Source organism: Physella acuta, unplaced genomic scaffold (assembly GCF_028476545.2).
Source record: "Physella acuta isolate Inbredline_101_S28 unplaced genomic scaffold, ASM2847654v3 ptg001581l, whole genome shotgun sequence".
Classification (NCBI taxonomy): Eukaryota; Metazoa; Mollusca; class Gastropoda; family Physidae; genus Physella; species Physella acuta.
The window spans coordinates 176,616-199,876 of record NW_026733095.1 but is presented as its reverse complement, the minus strand read 5'-3'; the positions used below and the strand labels follow the sequence as shown (position 1 = coordinate 199,876).

The following is a 23,261-nucleotide window of genomic DNA, read 5'->3' as shown; positions in this document are numbered from 1 at the left end:
TGTTTTCAGTGACTGACGCCAACTTTAACCATAAACCAGTTTGTTTTATGTGACTGACGCCAACTTTAACCATAAACCAGTTTGTTTTCTGTGACTGGCGCCAACTTTAACCATAAACCAGTTTGTTTTCTGTGACTGACGCCCAACTTTAACCATAAACCAGTTTGTTTTTCTGTGTCTGACGCCAACTTTAACCATAAACCAGTTTGTTTTCAGTGACTGACGCCAACTTTAACCATAAACCAGTTTGTTTTCAGTGACTGACGCCCAACTTTAACCATAAACCAGTTTGTTTCGGTCCTCACCCGGTTTCATTGGCCAGTTAATGCCAGTTTATTTCTGATGAAACCTAACCCGCGGTACCGTGAATGTGTTAGTAACCAAATCACAAAATATTTTTAGTTGTTTTTTTTTTATTTTACATGGTGCATGTAATGGCTGCGGCTCTGACCCCTGACCTGCAGACATGGAATAATAAACCAACCTGGCCTAAAACTAACCAGGAAATCCTTTGTGGACAAGCCCATCCGACCCCCGGGGGGGTAACGCCACGCCGTGACCACTCCACGCATGTCCTCCCCCCGACTGGGCAAACATCTTTACCTGTCATTAACGCAGCGGTGGTCAGGAGCGTCGGTCTCCCGTACCCCCGCCTCCCCCCCCCCCCCCACCCCCACCCCAATGTTCACCTGCGGACCATGCACTTGTCTACGGGTCTGTGTCCACACTCAGACACACACGTGTGTCCACACTCAGACACACACGTGTGTCCATACCCACTCCTGACACACACACAAATGTCAACATGTTATACAGTGACATCTGATGCATTTATTCATGTAGACGTCCATGCATCCACAGAAATCGCATTTTTCGTACCCCCCCCCCCCCCCCGTATCCACCCGAATCCCCCACCCACCCCCATATATAATAGCGCGTAATATTATTAGTACTTTATATATTCACATGCGTTTTTTTTTTAGAAATCAGAAATAGTGTACATTACCAACTCCGGTCAACGGAAATTGCTCAAAATTTGACAGAAGACAATATATTAGATCTTTTACTTACTTGTGAAATTTCATTTATCTATCTGAAACAGTACTCAAGTTATAGGCTTTTAAAAAATTGAAAGTAGAATAAGGGCCACTTCCGGTTACCGGAATCGCCGAAAAGTTGATACAGAACTACAAATTTGATATAATACTTATATATGAAATTTCATTAACCTAGCTATATAACTATATATGGATGTAATTATAATATATAATAAGAAATATAATAATGCAGTCAGAGGCGTATCCAGGTTTTCGTTGTAGGGGGAGCGAAAAGAGCAAAAAAAAGGCGCCGAATTTTTAACACGTTCTTTATACGTGTATTTTATATATATATATATATATATATATATATATATATATATATATATATATATATATATATATATATATATATAACTAGCTGTATGTCATTACTTCGCTATGATGTAAAAAAAATTGAAAGTAGCACTCTGAAGAATTAAGAAAAAAACACACAATGTAGGCCGATAAAACAAAAATTGTATCAATCTAAACAATATATATATATATATATATATATATATATATATATATATATATATATATATATATATATATATATATATATATATATATAGATATATATAGATATATATATATACACTACAACCAAAAACAATGAACGTAACACAATCTGTTTTGTAATTCTTGTACAAAAAATTCTTACATAATAATTCCTGGGAAATTATTTAAGACAAGTGAAATAGGGGAAATAATCACTCTCTTAATATAAATATGTATATATCTACACATTTAATAATAAATGTCAAAACAAATAAATTATTACTTTAGAATATAATGTTTATATTGTTTAACACTATTCGTGTTTAAAAAATGTTTTTGTCTATAATCAGAATTTAATATATCGTCAGCATAAATGCGAAAGTATTACAGCAAAATGAAAGTTTTTAAAATCAGAGTTGGTATAAAACCACGCTTTTCAATATTATTAAAAAACATTCGGAAAAACAGCCTACGTTTAATTAAATAACGGTCTTTTAGTTCAGATCATATATTTTAATTAACTACTGCTTCTTTGTGTTCTTTAAAGATCATTTTTAACATAGTGATAGGTATGAGTTAGATCACTGTATTAATCACACACCTTTTTACTGGTTATTGCAAAAACAATATTCACAGAGTTTTACGTTTAAAAAGCTAATTTTCTACACGTTCTTAACAGAATTTCTTCCAGGCATCTCTTCGGGGGGGGGGGGGGGGGGGCCAAAAAATTCTACCGGCCCACCCTCCCCCCCCCCCCCGAACGAAATGAGATTTATATAGAAAATATATACTTTTAACAGTGTCCCCCCCCCCCCCCCCGGAAGAAAGAAAGCCTACCCCCCCCCCCCCGAAAATTTCAAGTGCCCCCCCCCCCGGAGAAAAAAGTCTGGAAGAAACACTGGTACTTAACAGATCAGTTCGGGGTGGGTTGGGGGGTGGGTGGGTGGTGGGTTCAACTTCATTCACCACTGTCCGTTCACTTTAGGTCAATTATCCAACCCAGTGTATACCTAGGTGTGACATTAATGTCGCTCTACACAATTGTGGTGGTGAGGTGTGTGTGTGGGGGGGGGGGAGATAAACAACTCAGAGTGAACATAGCGTCAGTTTTTAGATGACTGTTCTAAGCATACATATATATTACACAAATATATATTACGCAAATATATATTACAGAAATAGATGTAAATAAGTAGCAGTGGTATTATGACAATATTTTTTTACAGAGGGGTCCATGGGGGGGGTTGTAACTGTTTCATATAATTTGTTATCGTAATGACTATCGCCCAAACTGTAAGAATACTACTACTTCATCGTGATGACGTTGTTGACCTTGTCAAAATTTCTCCACCACTACGCAGTTTGCCCATAAGTAAATTTAAATAGAGGTGTCACATCAGTTGTATTTGTTTCTGTATTGTAATTTTAAAAAATCAATCACACGATTCAAACTGTATATATAAAGTAATTATGTGTTAAGTTTTATGTATAACATTTTCTAATTCAATTATTCGTAAGCAAATACATTATACAGTTGCCTTAAACTTAACACCCCTCTTGCCAAGTGGTACTACCGTAGAGGTTTTTAAATTATTGCAATGCATCGTAATGGTTATTTTTAGAATGGCAAACTGGTGCAGCTGTTAATACGTATTGTAAACGTAGACACTGCTAGACGAGTACAATAATGCTTAATTGCTGCATGAAATCTTGTGATTTACATAATGTGCCGACCAAAAATATTTTTTTAACAAATATTATTGTTTAAAGCTTTGAGTTTCAAAAGTTTCCAAAAAGGCGCCACTTTGCTGAAAATGGCCAGAGGGGGAGCGGTCGCTCCCCCTGCTCCCCCCTGCGTACGCTACTGAATGCAGTACATCTATGTTAATTGGCTTATTATAGTTAAACGCAATTCAGAATAACCAAGGGAAACAACTAATGTTCACAAAAATCTCTAAGACAAACTAAAGAGAAAAAAAAACGGAGAGTCAATATTAATAATAAACGTAACATTAAATTACCAATTAACTATTTAAATTTTTAGGTTTAAAAATTAAAATTAGACTTATGTATGATGTATAAATAATCAGCCTATTGTCTGTGAATTGAAATACATTTGAAGAGAAGCACTACTATTGTAAATCTGTAACAGTCCTCACAAGCCGATGATGAAAAGCATGTTATATATTTGTTACATTATAGGCTATATATATATATATATATATATATATATATATATATATATATATATATATATATATATATATATATATATATATATATATATATATATATATATATATATATATATATATATATATATATATATATATATATATATATATATATATATATATAAAGTGCCAGGATAAAAAATATTTTCCCATAACAAAAATAGATTTCCAATACGTCTATGAATATTCTAATTGACTTGTCCCGCCACAAAAGCTTAAAAACTGCCTCTTTATCAAGTCAAGTTGTCGGCCACCGTAAACGTGAATTGAGGCTATTCAGTGGGGCGAGACAGCGCATGCGCGCTGGGCCGTCTTGAGGCAGCGCGAGTCTGCCCGCGTGGGGCGACGAACATTGATCCTCAGGTAGAAGCCAGTCAAACCAGTCTCGAGCGAAACCACCGCTGGGTGACATGGCAGAGAACGGGTGTAGCAGAAGCGAAATTTTCATGGCCGTGGAGGAAAAGACATGGATTACATACCACTAGCGGCGACTTTGTTGGCGATTCTCCTCTATTTGAATACGCTAGAGGCGAACTTCGCCTACGATGACAGGTAAGTTGTTGGTGAGCGTGGTAGATCGATGGTTTTGTTTACGTGTTGTCATTCAGCGCCGAGATCACGTGTCACAACAAGTGTATTTTTAGTAACACTTAACACGTGGCACACCTACTTTAACTAAGGCTGGATTCGTGGTTAGGAAATAAAGAAACGGGGGTTTCGGTACACGGTTTATTCAATTAAGGTGTTCTTCCTTTGATGTCACGGGGGTGTGGAGATAATTGACAAGTGTGTGACGGTCACTAGAGAGGTCACGGGTGACTGGTCACCGTGCCGGACCATGTGATACCGGACAGTACAGCTGGTCAGCGTGTTGGCTTGAGTGCCTGTTTGGTGTGGGGAGCTGATGTTTGTCCATTGTGGTGGTGGGACGAGTGGGGGGGGGGGCACATCTGCCGTAACATCCCTCCAGTTCTCCGTACCACGTGACAGCGTTTGATGTTCCTTGAAATCGTTTACATTTGCTTGAGTGTGGAACATAGAGGACTAGCAGCTAATGAGTGTAAAAAAAAATACACCATTAGACTAATACATTTTTTAAAACTATTTATTTTATGCAAGCTATACTTTTATAATTGAAACTAATGATATAACAGCGGCGAAGATATATAACATATTGAAAATGTGTCTTTTGCTTATTTTAATTTTAGCCACTAAATCACTAAATATTTTTCGAATATTCTCACCTTTTCGTCTTTATTTGACCAGTGTGCTGTTACCTTAATACATAGTCCATACATAACACAACACATACACACACTGACGGTTCAACAGTAAACACTATAAATACTTTAGGTGACATCTCTTCTGATACTGTTTTTTTTTTATTTACTCGTTTCATTAACCCCAACTCTCCCAGCCCCCACAACATTACAAATATACGGTGTTTTAAATATTTAAAAATAGTATACCGTTGATTTTATAGGTATATAACATAATAAAATAAATTTTACGATAATGTACCATGATACAATTTAAAATATGAATGAGTTTGAGTAGTTATCTCAACAACAAAAACAGCTCACAACACGACACTCACACAGTCGTGTTGACTCGCGTGTACAACTGGGACACGATCCACATTAAACCAACCAGCTGTTAGCGTTATTTAACCCCAGTCCAATTTTACAGCTGACCGCTCGGTGCACTTCTCATGGATGTGACGTCATTCTGGGATAAGGCTCGCCTTGTTATTAATGTTACCTCAGATTCCCCCCCCCCCCACCCCATTCAATGCTCATTTTTTACGTTTCTTTTGTTTGCAATATTCTAGTTGTAAAAATACTTGCTTGGATTTCAGTGGAATGTTTGATATAAGATTTATATATAAACTGCTGATTCACATCCAAACTTTTAATTCAAATACAAACCGTTAATTCACATAAAAACCGTTAATTCACATAAAAAATGTTAATCCACATAGATCTACATACTGTTAATTCATAGCCCTACAAACTGAATTTACATACAAATTATAGATTTTCATACAAACTGTTAATTTAATTCACATACAAACTGTTAATTCACATACAACTGCTAATTCACATACAAGTTAATTTTCTGGAGATCTATTAAGTAAAATGACCGTGAATAAAGCCCGATTAACAGTATATTTTTTTTTCTTACATAAACCTACAGGCTTAAATTAAACAGAATATATACTATCACTATATTAAACCTACCAGTACTTAGTCTAGCATTAAAAACTCTAATCCTAACTCAAGGTTCAGTGTTATTTTATCTACAGTAAAAAGCTCAGCCTCTAGTCCTACCATACAACCTCCAATATTAAGTCCTCTATTTGATCTTTAAAACTTTATCTCTACTGTAAAACGGTTTAGTCAGTATTGGGAACTATCAACTCAATTAATAGAAATAGAAATTAAAATTGTGTTTTACACACCCCAATCAAATGTAATAGCACCAACTAGTCCGTTACCCATAAACACCCCCTAATAAACTTTACAAGCACCCCTGGTTCGCCATCTCTAAACACCCCGAATAAACTTTACAAACACCCCTCGCCATCTCTAAACACCCCTTATTTCTTCATACCAATACGCACCAAATAACATGACAAGCGCACCTAATTTCGTCACCTCTAAACACCCCCTAATAAACTTGACAAACACCTCTTGTCTTTCTCACATGTCTACAAATACCCCCGGCTCTGATGAAGCTACGTTCCCCCCATAAAACAGCTACGATGTTGTGTTCACCTAGAATAGCTGTGGCCTTATATTCAAATACAACTATAATGTCTCCCAGCGGTCCTTCCCTTGACAATGTACCGCAACTAATCCCCGTATTTTAATGTACTCCAGTCAGACTTTCAAAAAGGTGAATTCGTGACGTTTTGTGGACGTGTATGTGTTTTGCCGACAGTCCGTGATGCGTGATGCCGAGACGTCAGAACGTTTGTTTTCCCGCTTTAAAAACTTAGGCGTTCATCACGTATTCAGGTTAGATAACTCTTAATGGGCTGGGTAGACACAGTTGTTAAGAACAATAGAGTGCTGATTTCTAAACTGAAGCAACAGGTGTATATTTTTCACAATAGTATTTAGTTAAGTAAACATCCCAGCTGTTTTTTTATCCTGTATATTTTGCACAATAGTATTTATTTATGGCAATATCTCATTTTTTTTTTAAGTTATTATTTTCAATAAGATGCTTCAATAATTTCTCCCGTGTACTCTGGGCGAATTATAATGTCCACTGATTTGTATCAACGGCGACTCTCAACCCCCACCAATCACCCCTCCCCGTGATATAAAAGACTTAACTCCACCCCTTCCCATTCATAGCAATCCTCTCCTCTGTGTGTGCGGTCTTATTTAAATACCGCTTTTATGAACATAACAGCGCTACAACCCCCCCACCCCCCCCCCCCCACCCCCACACCCCCCCCCCCCCCCACCCAGTGTCCTAGATTGGTCACCCCGCCGATCTGGACGATCTCTTACATGCATCGTTTCGATCTGGTGTTGGTCACAAGTGTTTGAATATTGGGGCCGGTTTTACAGAAATGGTGTTTAAATAGTGGAGCCGGTGTTACCGAAATGGTGTTTAAATATTGGAGCCGGTGTTACCGAAATGGTGTTTAAATATTGGAGCCGGTGTTATTGAAATGGTGTTTGAATATTGGAGCCGGTGTTACCGAAATGGCGTTTGAATATTGGAGCCGGTGTTACAGAAATGGTGTTTAAATATTGGAGCCGGTGTTATTGAAATGGTGTTTAAATATTGGAGCCGGTGTTATTGAAATGGTGTTTAAATATTGGAGCCAGTGTTATTGAAATGGTGTTTAAATATTGGAGCCGGTGTTATAGAAATGGTGTTTAAATAGTGGAGCCGGTGTTATAGAAATGGTGTTTAAATATTGGAGCCGGTGTTATAGAAATGGTGTTTAAATAGTGGAGCCGGTGTTATTGAAATGGTGTTTAAATATTGGAGCCGGTGTTAATGAAATGGGTGTTTAAATACTCGAGCCGGTGTTACCGAAATGGTGTTTAAATATTGGAGCCGGTGTTACAGAAATGGTGTTTAAATATTGGAGCCGGTGTTATTGAAATGGTGTTTAAATATTGGAGCCGGTGTTACAGAAATGGTGTTTAAATATTGGAGCCGGTGTTACCGTATATTTCAGCCGGTGCGGGCTAAATTATGTATGCTAGTTGTATGTTTTAACCATTAAGGTTGTTGCTATAATACGTAAATAGTGTTGTTCGTTAGGTATTCGTTATCTTTTGGTTGTTTCTTTTTACTAAACTATAGGTGTACTTTTGCTTTGGGGACTAAACTATAGGTGTACTTTCCTTTACTCCATCCACATAGCAACAACGTGGTTGGAGTAGGGGTTACATGAGTATACTGGTTAGGATATTGTGTGGGGATGGGGTGGGGTGGGACATCAAACAACGTCACATTACCTGTGTACAGTGAACTTCCGGTGGGTACAGGGTTCACAGGGTTCGTTAGGTTCCCCCATGTTCCCTCCCCCCCCCCCCCCCCCCCATGGGTGTACTCAACTGCTCGTCTGACCCAGAGAGTTGAAAGTTGGCTCGTGTTTTCTTGTTTGTACTCGTCTTCCGTGTTTCCGTCCGACAAAAGCGCCCCCCCCCACCTCCCTGTATAGTAAGTTCTCCAGCCAGCGCGTTATGTTTTTGTATGGGTTAGTTACAGGAAGCCATTTTAATCATTTTTTTTTCTAAGTAAAAAGCAGTCAAAATTTGGACTCCACGTGTCATACTATGTTTGGCATTTTTGTTAAAAGGTTTTTATTTTTGTATGTTAACAGAGTCTGTTGGTTGGTATAGACCGACTGAGATTTACACTAATCTGGCCGTGTAAGTGCTTGAATAAAGGATTTAGAAGCAAGGGATCAACGAGGAAATGGAAGGGTGTGGTAGAGGGGCAGCAAATGAATTAAACAGGGGTGCAAGATCAGAGGGGGGTTCAATCATCGGAAATTACAAGGCTACTTGTAGGGGGGCGGAGTTGTTTTTTTTTTTGGGGGGGGGGTGTATTGATGCTAAATTCTGCAAAAGTATAGACGGAACTAAATAAATGTAGACGTCTATAAACAAAACTATTCCGTCTCGATTTATAAAACTCTCTAAACAAATGTAGAAGTATATAAATAAATGTAGATATTTCTAAATAAATGTACACGTCAGCCTACTAGACGTCAGTTAAAAGAGGTCATGAGTCAAGGAATTCACAAACCCAAATGTACACTTAAAAGCTATTTAAAAAAAATTTATTTTATCTATTCACACAACGGGGTCACACTAAAGCGCCCTCTAGCAGTAAAAAAAAAGCGAGTCACTTGGAATCAACATTTCCACCGTCTCGGCCACATCCGCAATTACCAGAGTCTTTGGTTTTATTGATTCAATAAATGCTCTACGTAGGCCTCACCCCCGGGCTAGGGGAGCTAAGATGTATTGTGAGGTAGGTCTCTCGCCAGCCATATGGAGCTTAAATGGGACGTTAATTTTCAAACAGCTAGATGGAGCTTAAATGTTGTGACGTGGATTTGCCTCACAGCTAGGTGGAGCTTAAATGTGACGTAGATTTTCACATAAGCTAGATGGAGCTTAAATGTGACGTAGATTTTCATCACAGCTAGGTGGAGCTTAAATGTTGTGACGTAGATTTGCCTCACAGCTAGGTGGAGCTAAAATGCGACGTATGTTTTCTCACAGCTAGGTGGAGCTTAAATGTGACGAAGATTTTCCAACCAGCAAGATGGAGCTTAATTGTGACGTAGTTCTCTCGTTAAAGTTTGCATGAGATGAGATGTAATTTAGTTTTCTCGCTACCGTTAGATAGATGTAAGGTGTAAGGAAGATCGCACACACGCATACGCACACCTTCTCCCTTCCCCCCCCCCCCCACACACACACCTAGACGGAGCAAGATGTGAGTGAAGATGAAAGGCCCTCCACCAGCCCGTATGAAAGTGTTATCACCGCGACACATCTACATGACAGAAGGTGGGGGCCTGGCTAATCGCGCCATCTCAACATAAGCCTACCCAAGCGAAGAATACGTGACGTTCAGCGGCGGCCATTTCAAGCATTCGTCCTTCAACTGGTTAGATTAGCCACACAAAGCTAGTCTAGACCAAACACCCGTCATGTTCTGTTGATTCGCGGCACTGGACGGGGGGCAAGCTGACTGCCTGGTTTTATCTGGAACATTTATTGAGATGCACCTTCTTCGCGCAAGAAAAACTAAGGTTTTTTTTTTTTTATTATTATTGGCGAACGGTGACGGGGGAAGAAAATACCCCGAGTTTTTTTTCCGTCCTGTTTTGTACATTGCCGAGTTGACAGCTCGTAGCTTCCATGGCCCACAAGGGCCTCTGGCAACTTTTGAGACCAGTTTTCCAAAATTGAAAGCGCCGACAATAGCCACAAATGGCTTTAGTCTGAAGGGCCCCGACGCTGAGCTGTCGCGAATTCTCTTTTTTATAGCCAGGAAAAATGTTCGGTTGGTGAAAGGGTTCGCATGGGGGTATAATGCGAACCCGTCAGGGCCTGTATAAAGCTATAAAAAAAAAAGCGCCAGTTGAAAGACCCGGGTAAAGATTAACAAATATATTTTCTATTTAAGGAATCAGTCAGCCGTGAAAAGACAGCTAGTGGGGCTGTCAGCATTAGGCTTAGGGGACGTTAGGTTAAATCGAGGGGGGGGGGGAAGGGGGGGTTGTCTCGGGCGGGTGGGTCTTCGTTTAACTACTTGAAAGGCGGTAAAATTGTAATACATTTCATGGTGTTTATATTGTAATAATCTTAGAATTACTGTCATGGGGTGCTGTTGGCTAAAGCTTAACATTTATTGCAAGGTTGTGATTTAATGGGAGGCATGCGATTAGGCATTAAATTATCGCTAGTCAGTTAGAAACCCACACGTTAAATTATCGCTAGTCAGTTAGAAACACACACATTACATTATCGCTAGTCAGTTAGAAACACACATACATTAAATTATCGTTAGTCAGAAATACACACATACTAAAACACACGAATATGTCGTTGATTGTAAGTTAGCATATCATAATGATGTCTAGACCGCTGACTTAATCACGTGATGCCCTTGTGGGGCAAAGGATTACAACTACAGTTTTTTCAACGGATCTCTTCAGTTAAGCCCACGTAAGCCCGGCAGCCCTTGCTTCACTTTATATAGTTCTAGTATACTGGAGGATAGTTTTTTCTATAGAGTAGGTCTCGCGAATCTCAACATGCGATTGTAGGCAGGACACAATACGCATTACATATGAAAGTGACAAAATGACTTGCAAATATTTTAGCTCAAAACTGTGTTCTTGTATGTGTGTTTTTCCTGTCTATGAGTTATTGTCTATCCTATTCAGTCAATGTATTACATAGTTGTAAATGTCTTTTTATGATGTATTTGTATTGTCTGTTTTATGTAGCTGTTGGAAGAAGTAAACAAATAAAGTTTTGTAAAGACGTTGATGTAAATTTATGTAAATGTGTATGTAAATGATGACCATCTTACATACAGATCTGTACATGGCTTTTGAAAAATTCATGTAAAGTTATTAACAAAAATATCGTGAAAAGATGCTGTGAAAAACTATTTTCCATGTTATACAGGCATGTGCTGTTATTATATTATGCATATTCTTTAATATTCTATAGTCATGAAGAGACATCTTTATAATGTAATAAAATACACTTCACAATGTTATAAAAATACATTACACAATGTCATAAAAAATACATTTCACAATATTATAAAAATGCATTTCACAATGTTATAAAAATGCACTTCACATTGATATAAAAATACATTTCACAATATTATAAAAATGCATTCCACAATGTTTATAAAAAATACATTTGACAATGTTATAAAATACATGTCACACTGTTATAAAATGCATTTCATAGTCGTAAAAAATTTCATTATGTCATATAAAGACAATATTGTCACATCACTACTCCGCAATAATAAAATAGTATTTAAATACAGTCTACAGTTTCGCCTTAGTAGGAGCAGCATTTTAAAAAGAAAAACATTTTTTGTACGTTTCAAGATTTCCCAAATCAAACTCTGGCTATAAACTCTGACATACCACGGCTGAATGGTATCAATAACTGTCTGGTTTTCACCTGTAAATTGTTGTCATTTGTCTTGTGAGAGTGTGTTATAATTCTAACTTCCCCACCAACATTCCCCACACTTCTGTTAGTTCTTGTCATAAGAATATGAATAAATTTAAAAGCAGCAGCTTAAAAAATACTAAAAATGAATATATTTCTCTATACGGCCATTGTTTTAACGCTGGACTATGTTTAGTGAAGGCCTCTCTATACGGCCATTGTTTTAACGCTGGACTATGTTTAGTGAAGGCCTCTCTATACGGCCATTATTTTAACGCTGGACTATGTTTAGTGAAGGCCTCTCTATACGGCCATTGTTTTAACGCTGGACTATGTTTAGTGAAGGCCTCTCTATACGGCCATTGTTTTAACGCTGGACTATGTTTAGTGAAGGCCTCTCTATACGGCCATTATTTTAACGCTGGACTATGTTTAGTGAAGGCCTCTCTATACGGCCATTGTTTTAACGCTGGACTATGTTTAGTGAAGGCCTCTCTATACGGCCATTATTTTAACGCTGGACTATGTTTAGTGAAGGCCTCTCTATACGGCCATTGTTTTAACGCTGGACTATGTTTAGTGAAGGCCTCTCTATACGGCCATTGTTTTAACGCTGAACTATGTTTAGTGAAGGCCTCTCTATACGGCCATTGTTTTAACGCTGGACTATGTTTAGTGAAGGCCTCTCTATACGGCCATTGTTTTAACGCTGGACTATGTTTAGTGAAGGCCTCTCTATATAGCCTCTCTATACGGCCATTGTTTTAACGCTGGACTATGTTTAGTGAAGGCCTCTCTATATAGCCTCTCTATACGGCCATTGTTTTAACGCTGGACTATGTTTAGTGAAGGCCTCTCTATATAGCCTCTCTATACGGCCATTGTTTTAACGCTGGACTAAGTTTAGTGAAGGCCTCTCTATACGGCCATTGTTTTAACGCTAGACTAAGTTTAGTGAAGGCCTCTCTATACGGCCATTGTTTTAACGCTGGACTATGTTTAGTGAAGGCCTCTCTATATAGCCTCTCTATACGGCCATTGTTTTAACGCTGGACTAAGTTTAGTGAAGGCCTCTCTATACGGCCATTGTTTTAACGCTGGACTATGTTTAGTGAAGGCCTCTCTATATAGCCTCTCTATACGGCCATTGTTTTAACGCTGGACTAAGTTTAGTGAAGGCCTCTCTATACGGCCATTGTTTTAACGCTGGACTAAGTTTAGTGAAGGCCTCTCTATACGGCCATTGTTTTAACGCTGGACTATGTTTAGTGAAGGCCTCTCTATATAGCCTCTCTATACGGCCATTGTTTTAACGCTGGACTAAGTATAATGAAGGCCTCTCTATAAAGCCTCTCTATACGGCCATTGTTTTAACGCTGGACTAAGTATAGTGAAGGCCTCTATATAAAGCCTCTCCGTACAGCCATTGTTTTAACGCTGGACTATGTTTGTTCAGCGAATACCCCCAAGTGTCGACACTGCCGTGTGTCGCAGCCAGTAGCAGGGCTAGACCTAACGGTAGAGTTGGGTGTCTCAATACGTCTAGTTGTTTGTTCTTTTGTACGGTTGTGTACATAACAGGTCCTTAGTTTTCATGACTGGGGATTTTGGCAAAAGGTCCAGTCTGGTTTTGTGGACGCTCGCTTGAGGTGTGGGCATAAGGGAGGTAAGTCACTTGGGGAAGGAGGTTTAAGTAGGTCAATCACTAGGGGTGGTCATTAAAGAGTTCACTCCCTTTAAAAAAAAACTTCTTTTCACTTGGAGAAGACGGTTTGGTAATTTGTATGCTAAGTTAGTTTAGTTAGAAGTAAATTCAATCACCGTTTATTACAATTTTTATGAATGTCGGTTGAGGACACTAAAAATCCAGTTTGAAGACAGGAAAAAAAGTGTTGCTATCAAGCAAACAAACCCTCCCCGCACACACATACACACATACACACGACTCCTATCGTAATAATCTCTAATATTCTTGAGATTCTACTCAGACCTCCCAGCTAGGGTATAGCTCATACAACGTTGAAAAATTACACGGCTAAACATATAAACTTTTAATTTTAGCCATGTAGAATTGATGTCAGTATGACAATCTGTACGCTTCTGTGTACACAATTTAATATGTGATGCGTCGGATTTCGTTTCATCGCGATGATAAGTTTCAAAGATAATTTTTGTCTTTCTACGTAAAATCCTCCACATATATTTTTTTACACCGAAACCCCATCGCGAGCTTAATGACGCGTCACATAAATGTTCTTTCTAATCTTTTTTTAGAATTTCGTTTCTCGGCGTAAATTGCGGGCCGCGCGGCTCTAATCCCGGCCATTTCTTAGAGATATGACGAGGCGGTATTTCTATCAAACGCCGCTCATTAACATACGGAGCAGACGTAGAAACGTTGACGCCGACTTGCTAACTCCCTAGAATCCTTCGTGATAAATGGGGGGATTTAACAGATGTAAGTGGTGGTGTGTGTGCTGTGGTTGGAGTAAGGTGGATGTTTGGAGGGTGTTATGTCTGCTTTAATGGTGTCAGGTCTGCTAGATTGGTTGGATGGTGTCATGTCTGTAACATTGTTTGGATGGTGTCATCTCTGTGACATTGTTTGGATGGTGTCATGTCTATGACATCGTTTGAATGGTGTCATGTCTGTGATATTGTTTGGATGGTGTTATCTCTGTGACATTGTTTGGATGGTGTCATGTCTATGACATCGTTTGAATGGTGTCATGTCTGTGACATTGTTTGGATGGTGTCATGTCTGTGACATTGTTTAAACGGTGTCATATCTGCCAGAGTTGTAAGTGACACAGCTACCAACATCTGAAATATGATCTTGGTTAAAGTTGTGTCATAGTTGCTGGTATTGTTGACGTAGTGGTATTAAGGCCTCAATAGTGATTGTGTGTGTTTGTGTGTATGTGTGTGTGTGTGTTGCTGGATTGTTAATGCGGGGTGTTTCATATCTGCTCTAAGTAGAACTAGCTTCACAGTTGCTAGGGTGTATGTTATGGTGTCATGTCTATCACAGTTGCTAGGGTGTATGACAAGGTGTGATGTTTATCAAGCGAATCAATTTTTTTTTAAAAATTGAATGACATCCCATGTTATCCTTGCTCATTAAAGTACGGTATTGCCTGTAATTTCGCTACGAATAGTACTAACAATTCAGATATAACAATGTATTATTTAATTCTGGTATTTTTTATTCTGATTTCAAATAACACATATAAATCTGATATTTTTAATTTGATATATCAAATATCAGATCAACTTTCGGTGTATTCCCCTGTTTTCTATTTCCCAAGTCTGCAGCCTGTAAGTCAACGTTCTCTTAAAATTAATTTAAAATTGTAATTAACGAATTCTCTTTCTTAAAAGCATCTGATAACATTCATACTTTATAATTCTTCAAAGGTAGGCCTACGTTCTCCCACATTAAGGTCGAATAGATATTGCGTCATAAAAACACAGTAACTAGAACTAGTAATAAATCCACTAGCTTAGTCAAGTCACAGCCGATTCTTGGTTAACAAACAGTTGTTTACGTTCTCGGTCTTTTAAAATTTACTGGTAAATTAAAAAACAACACGCCTAGAATAGATTTCCTCTTAAATAATTCACCAACTCACTTGCTGTTTGGGGGTCAACACTATTGTTTTTTTTTTTTTTTTAAACAGCGTTGTCTTTATAAATAACTAATTAGTAATGTAAACCAAAACGAGACAGTTTCGTATTCCCCCTCCTCTGGAGAAATAGAGAAACAGAAACAAACGTGGGGTCTAATCGTAAGGTGAACTTTCAACCCAGTAATTACACAGACTCGCCTTTTTAATACACGGTTAAAGCACGTAGCAAGTGTGTAGATTTAAGTGTCATATGTCGCCTTGGTAGGTTGTCGTTGTTGTTATTATGTGTTGTGTGTAATGTTTTGTCAGAAGTGTGTATGTGTTGTGTGTAATGTTTTGTCAGAAGTTTGTATGTGGTGTGTGTAATGTTTTGTCAGTTGGTGTTTGTATGTGTTGTGTGTAATGTTTTGTCACAAGTTTGTTGGTGTTTGTAGGTGTGTCAATAGACATGATTTGTTCTATGTGTGTTGTATATGTGTATGTTTCAGGATCTTGTGCCCGCTACTTGTATGTTTCCTATGTTTGAAGGTCTACACACCTCGTGTTAGTGTGTATGAGCCCTCTTAAGATCGCATACGTATGTGAAAGTCGATATGAGCAGACGGTCAATGAAAGCCTAAGCCTATTTACATATGGCTATTACAAAACCAGAACCTCATGCCTAGGTTTGATATATTGATTCAGCATAAATATGCAGTTGTTAACTTCGTTTCACTCAATAGCCTCGTCCAATATTTGATGTTCTGTTTTATACCTGGGGGGGGGGGAAGGGGGGTTAATTAGCAAGGTCAGGGGTGGACGGGAGGTAAAGTTGGACACGGCTAATGAGAATTAATTAGCTTAATTAGTGAGGTTTGTACTTTGAAGGCAAGTTTTGTTTCAAACGTGTTCATTTGTTGTCTTGGCTGGGGTCTTGTATGGCTGATACGGCCGCAGGGGATGAAAGGAGGGGGGGGGGGAGGGATGAGAATTGTAATTAAAGCCAAAAAAAATTGAGGAAGAGACGCTTAACTAGGCGCGTTACGGTTAATTACCGGGTTAAGATTAATTACAGCAACACGAGTCTCCTGGTGCATAACGACAATCATTGCTGGCGTGTGATACTCAATCATTTCAATCATTGCTTGCCGTGAGATGAAGATAGTCAATCATTTCAATCATTGTTGGCCGTGTGATACTCAATCATTTCAATCATTGCTTGCCGTGTGGTACTCAATCATTTCAATCATTGTTGGCCTTGTGATACTCAATTATTTCAATCATTGCTTGTCGTGAGATGAACATACTCAATCATTTCAATCATTTCTGGCCGTGAGATGAAGATACTCAATCATTTCAATCATTGTTGGCCGTGTGATACTCAATCATTTCAATCATTGCTGGCCGTGTGATACTCAATCATTTCAATCATTGCTGGCCGTGTGATACTCAATCATTTCATTGATTTATTGCGTTGTTTCCGCTTGGTTTATTTAGGATGATAAAACAACGCTTGGTAATATATATTGTTGTGTCGTGGTGTAAATGATCGTACTCTAGAGGATCTTACATAACATGATCTTACATTCGATGATCCTGCTTGGGAATGCTGGACAACAGGGGATATGTTGTCAAGTGCTGTACATGACAGACTTGTAATACAGGACAAACAGCAGTGGCGTAGCCAGGATCGTCTCAAGGGGGGGGGTGTTCCAATTTTTACCCGGGGACAAACTTTCGATTTGCACCCCCCCTCAAACTTTCGATTTGCACCCCCCCCCCCCGTCATACTTTATATATATATATATATATATATATATATATATATATATATATATATATATATATATATATATATATATATATATATATATATATATATATATATATATATGAGGGGGGTTATGACCCCCCTAACCCCCTCCCCTGCCTACGCCACTGACAACCAGTCCTTAACAGGCATGCAGTACAATATATGACAGACATACAGAACAATACATGACAGAAATACCGTCTAAAAAAATTAGCATAAAGCCAGATTTAGACGTCAATAATAAAACAATAAATTTACATATTCTGATTCACCGTGACATCTGGCATTGCTAAATTTATTTTCACGTCTTATTCGATGCTGCTCAATACATTCACAATCTTATCTTGCTAAATCAATCGATTAACTGTATTGCAGCCCAATGAAACTCAGCCACTTCGTTATTTTATATTACAAACTGTGCACCTTCCTTCACTATAGAGTCTAAATCAGCTGACTCCTAAACTCCCCAATACAACACGTTAATTTGTGTTAAAAAGTAAATGAAGGTAATTGTTTGTTCAAGGAATGTACTCTGAGACGATTCGTTTTATACAAGCAACCACTTTTCTAGTGCACCTAGTTTTATGGACCTGACATAGTGCACTCAGTTGTATGGGCTTGACATAGTGCAACGGACCTGACATAGTGCACTCAGTTGTATGGACTTGACATAGTGCACCTAGTTGTATGGACCTGACATAGTGCACTCAGTTGTATGGACTTGACATAGTGCAACGGACCTGACATAGTGCACTCAGTTGTATGGACTTGACATAGTGCAACGGACCTGACATAGTGCACCTAGTTGTATGGACCTGACATAGTGCACCTAGTTGTATGCACCTGACATAGAGCACCTAGTTGTAGGGACCTGATATAGTGCACCCAGTTGTATGGACCTGACATAGTGCACCTAGTTTTACGAACCTGACATAGTGCACCTAGTTGTAGGGACCTGACATAGTGCACCTAGTTGTAGGGACCTGACATAGTGCACCTAGTTGTAGGGACCTGACATAGTGCACCTAGTTGTATGGACATGACATAGTGCACCTAGTTGTATGGACCTGACATAGTGCACCTAGTTGTATGGACCTGACATAGTGCACCTAGATTTACAGACTTGACATAGTGCACCTAGTTTTATGGACCTGACATAGTGCACCTAGTTTTATGGACCTGACCTAGTGCACCTAGTTGTATGGATCTGGCATAGTGCACCTAGTTTTATGGACCTGACATAGTGCACCTAGTTGTATGGACCTGACTTAGTGCACCTAGTTATATGGAATTGACCTAGTGCACCTAGTTGTATGGACCTGACATAGTGCACCTAGTTGTATGGACCTGACATAGTGCACCTAGTTTTATGGACCTGACATAGTGCACCTAGTTTTATGGACCTGACATAGTGCACCTAGTTGTATGGACCTGACCTAGTGTACCTAGTTGTATGGACCTGACATAGTGCACCTAGTTGTATGGACCTGACATAGTGCACCTAGTTGTATGGACCTGACACAGTGCACCTAGTTGTATGGACACAGTGCACCTAGTTGTATGGACCTGACATAGTGCACCTAGTTGTATGGACCTGACAAAGTGCACCTAGTTGTATGGACCTGACATAGTGCACATGGAACTGACATAGTGCACCTAGATGTATGGACCTGACATAGTGCACCTAGTTGTATTGACCTGACATAGTGCACCTAGTTTTATGGACCTGACATTCCTTCAGTCTGGCCTGGTTTCCTTATCTTAGACCTGTTGGTACTGTTGACACGGCATACGTCACTCCCTGTACCAGCAAGCTTTAATAAGTCCACCGTTGGTTTGAAGGGGATCTGGTATAGTATGAGCTGATCCTGTAATTGCCGTTTACGTGTCGTCTGCCGGTTATTTACTGCGCCTATCGTCTGCACATATTGGGGGATCCACCAAGATAACAATTGTTGGAGAGTTGTTCTGGCGTCGTGTTCGGGGCACTAAATTATAACTTGCTCCATAATCACGGGGCAGAGGGGAGTAGCGAGAATTTACTGGTGGCTGTAGCACATATTTACTGGAGGCTGTAGCACATTTTTACTGGTGGCTGTAGCACATATTTACTGGAGGCTGTAGCACATTTTTACTGGTGGCTGTAGCACATATTTACTGGTGGCTGTAGCACATATTTACTGGTGGCTGTAGCACATATTTACTGGAGGCTGTAGCACATTTTTACTGGTTGGAGTAGTATATATTTACAGTTGTGTGCTACACATTTACAGCTAGTTGTAACAAGTATTTACAGTTTGAATGTAGCACGTATTTAAACTTGATTTCTTGACTTCTTCATGTGAATCACATGACGAGCAGATCTACATACCTCTGATTACGTTTAGGGCGGCTCTTTCTGTAAACCCACGGCCAACATTCCCTCTACGGGGAAAAAGCTAGTGTGCAAAACTACTGCGCGGCCGCGCAACCGCGCAGCTTAGAGGGAACACAGCCCACAGCCCTTACACCACTGGGCTCTGTTAACCCATAGCCCTTACACCATTGGGACCTGTAAACCCATAGCCCTTACATCACTGGGCCCTGTAAACCCATAGCCCTTACACCGTTGGACCATGTAAACCCATAGCCCTTACACCATGGGGCCCTGTAAACCCACAGCCCTTACACCATGGGGCCCTGTAAACCCATAGCCCTTACACCACTGGGGCCCTGTAAACCCATAGCCCTTACACCACTTCGACCTGTAAACCCATAGCCCTTACATCACTGGGCCCTGTAAACCCATAGCCCTTACACCACTGGGGCCCTGTAAACCCATAGCCCTTACACCATGGGGCCCTGTAAACCCATAGCCCTTACACCATGGGGCCCTGTAAACCCACAGCCCTTACACCATGGGGCCCTGTAAACCCATAGCCCTTACCACTGGGACCTGTAAACCCTCAGCCCTTACACCATTGGGACCTGTAAACCCATAGCCCTTACACCATTGGACCATGTAAACCCATAGCCCTTACACCATTGGACCATGTAAACCCATAGCCCTTACACCATTGGACCATGTAAACCCATAGCCCTTACACCATTGGACCATGTAAACCCATAGCCCTTACACCATTGGACCATGTAAACCCATAGCCCTTACACCATTGGGACCTGTAAACCCATAGCCCTTACACCATTGGGACCTGTAAACCCATAGCCCTTACACCATTGGGCCCTGTAAACCCATAGCCCTTCCACCACTGGGACCTGTAAACCCACAGCCCATACACCACTGGGACCTGTAAACCCTCAGCCCTTACACCATTGGGACCTGTAAACCCATAGCCCTTACACCATTGGACCATGTAAACCCATAGCCCTTACACCATTGGACCATGTAAACCCATAGCCCTTACACCATTGGACCATGTAAACCCATAGCCCTTACACCATTGGCCCTGTAAACCCATAGCCCTTACACCACTGGGACCTGTAAACCCATAGCCCTTACACCATTGGGACCTGTAAACCCATAGCCCTTACACCACTGGGACCTGTAAACCCATAGCCCTTACACCATTGGGACCTGTAAACCCATAGCCCTTACACCATTGGGACCTGTAAACCCATAGCCCTTCCACCACTGGGTCTGCTTTGAGTGCCTCTGGTGGGGTGACATCTGGACCAGTTGCTTTGCCATTTTTTGTTCTCTATGGTGCCTGTACTTTTTCTAACCTAGTGGGATGCTCTGTGCTCCCTGATATTGAATGTCCCTAATCTGGTTTTTATTTGAGCGCCAGCAGTTGTGTCATCTAACTAGCTTCCTGGATGCTTAAGCCAGTGTGTATTATGTGTTCTTCTAACGAGGAACCTCCTCAACCAAGTTGACATCGCATTGATTGATGTATTTACATCTTCTGTGGCTTTTTGTTTTTTTTAACGAAACAGGATAGCTAGCCCCACGCTTAACCCTACCACTTTTTGGGGAACAATTTTGGCGGAGTTGTATTTACAGATGGGTGTAATACATATTTACATGTAGTTACAATACACACATGTTAAAACTTGATGTAGTACATATTTACCACAGATTTCAATATATATTTACAGTTCGGCACGACCATGATTTACTGCTGGTTCCTGCACAGCACGTCGTTGTATAACTGTATTGTACTCTCTAGGGCGTGGTCTCTAGCTGTTGTTAAACACGGTTGTCTTTTGAGCATAGTCAAGGCCTATGTTTGATATGGGAAGTAACTCTAGCATAGAGCGCGTAGTTCTTGGCATATGCTTGATATGGGAAGTAACTCTACCATAGACCGCTAAGTCCTACGCCTATGCTTGATACGATAAAGAAACGTGCCTAGACTCTACTCTAGCACGCCCTGTGGCACCGACCAATTGGTTGAATGCATCTTTTGTGCGGCGAATAGAATTCCGTTTTTCTAAAGCCCTCGCTTGGAGTGTCGAGGTTAAAAGATGTTTACATGGAGTGGGTTTGCGATATTTTGACAGCAACACTTGGTACAGATAGTGGGTAAAAACTGTGTAACGTTGCTCCTACTGATGTGTGTGAGCGAGAGTGTGTTAGCCTGCAAAATCAAGTGGTGCTACTTTTGTGGTGCTGCTTTATGTGGTGTTACTTTTTGTGGTGCTCACATGACTGGCAGTGGGCGTACGGCTGTTCATACCAGCTACACTACATATTATATGGTGCTACTGGCCTTATATTTATATATAGTGCACCCAGAGGCGTAGCGACCCTTCCCGGCGCCCGGGGACATACTTTCAATTTGGCGCCCCCATCGGGAGCAAATTTTCGATTTGCACCCCCCCCCTCGAACTTTTCATTTGCACCCCCCCCCCCTCAAACTTTCAATTTGGCGCCCCCCCCTAAGGTCGGCGCCCGGGGACATATGTCCCCCCCCCCCCGCCCCCCCCCCCCCCCTTGCTACGCCTCTGAGTGCACCTTGCAGTAGAAACTGTACATTTCGTAGTCGGTGCACCTGTGTAAAGGTAAAGTTCCCCTTTCAGACCAAACGATTAATAATGAAGTAGAGTTCATACGGTTCTTGACATCGGCATATGAAAGGATTGTGTGGTCAGCACTGTGTCTTGCCGCCTTTACTTTCCCTCACGTGATTCAGGTACCCATTAGAGCTGAGTGGACTCATGGATGTTCTAAAGGCTCCAGTCCGAGATTTGAATTCGATTCTTTCGGGTTAGCAAACGAGCGCCTTTGATGCGCTTGATAAAGCTATGCCTATTACTAGCGCACCTCACCAGTACACCTCACCAGTGCACCTCACCAGTGCACCTCACCAATGCACCTCACCAATGCACCTCATCAGTGCACTATAAAATATTGTTTCTGTCAGATTCATCTCTTGGTGTCTTCTGTCTTCACTGAACTACCTTGATGTGTTTACAACATATTACTTAATTTTCTGATAGACAACAGCTGTCAGCATTAACCTACCTACTAACGACACTCACCCTTGCAATAACATTTTGTCTATTATTTCAATCGTGCATTATATGAAACCTTAATCAAGTAATATTTCCACTATTTCTTACTTAAAACGAAACTGCTAACTAACAGACCAGTGCAAGTCATTGTATATTATATGGTTTAAACATTTTTGGGGGGTGGGGGTGGGGGTGGGGGTGGATAAAGCCATATAGACTGTTGCCTTTAAATTTTCTTCCATTAGATTCAATGACCTAATGCAGCATTGTTAATTAAACGCCGGCTCTGCTGGTTTGAATACGTTATCACCCAGGGCTCTAGTGTGTAGCCTGTATCTGTGATTTTAAATCTAGAGTTTCAATTAAAA

General features: G+C 40.2%; 1 protein-coding gene across 1 annotated transcript in view; it reads left to right on the top strand.

The window, feature by feature from the left end:
* The first annotated feature begins 4,202 nt into the window (after nucleotides 1-4,202).
* Nucleotides 4,203-23,261, top strand: part of LOC131928989 (protein O-mannosyl-transferase TMTC2) — a 55,189-nt gene continuing 36,130 nt past the window's right edge. Inside the window, exon 1 of the mRNA XM_059285174.1 lies at nucleotides 4,203-4,366. Within this exon, the coding sequence (XP_059141157.1) occupies nucleotides 4,281-4,366 (86 nt within the window). The 5' untranslated portion in view covers nucleotides 4,203-4,280. The remainder of the gene's footprint in view (nucleotides 4,367-23,261) is intronic.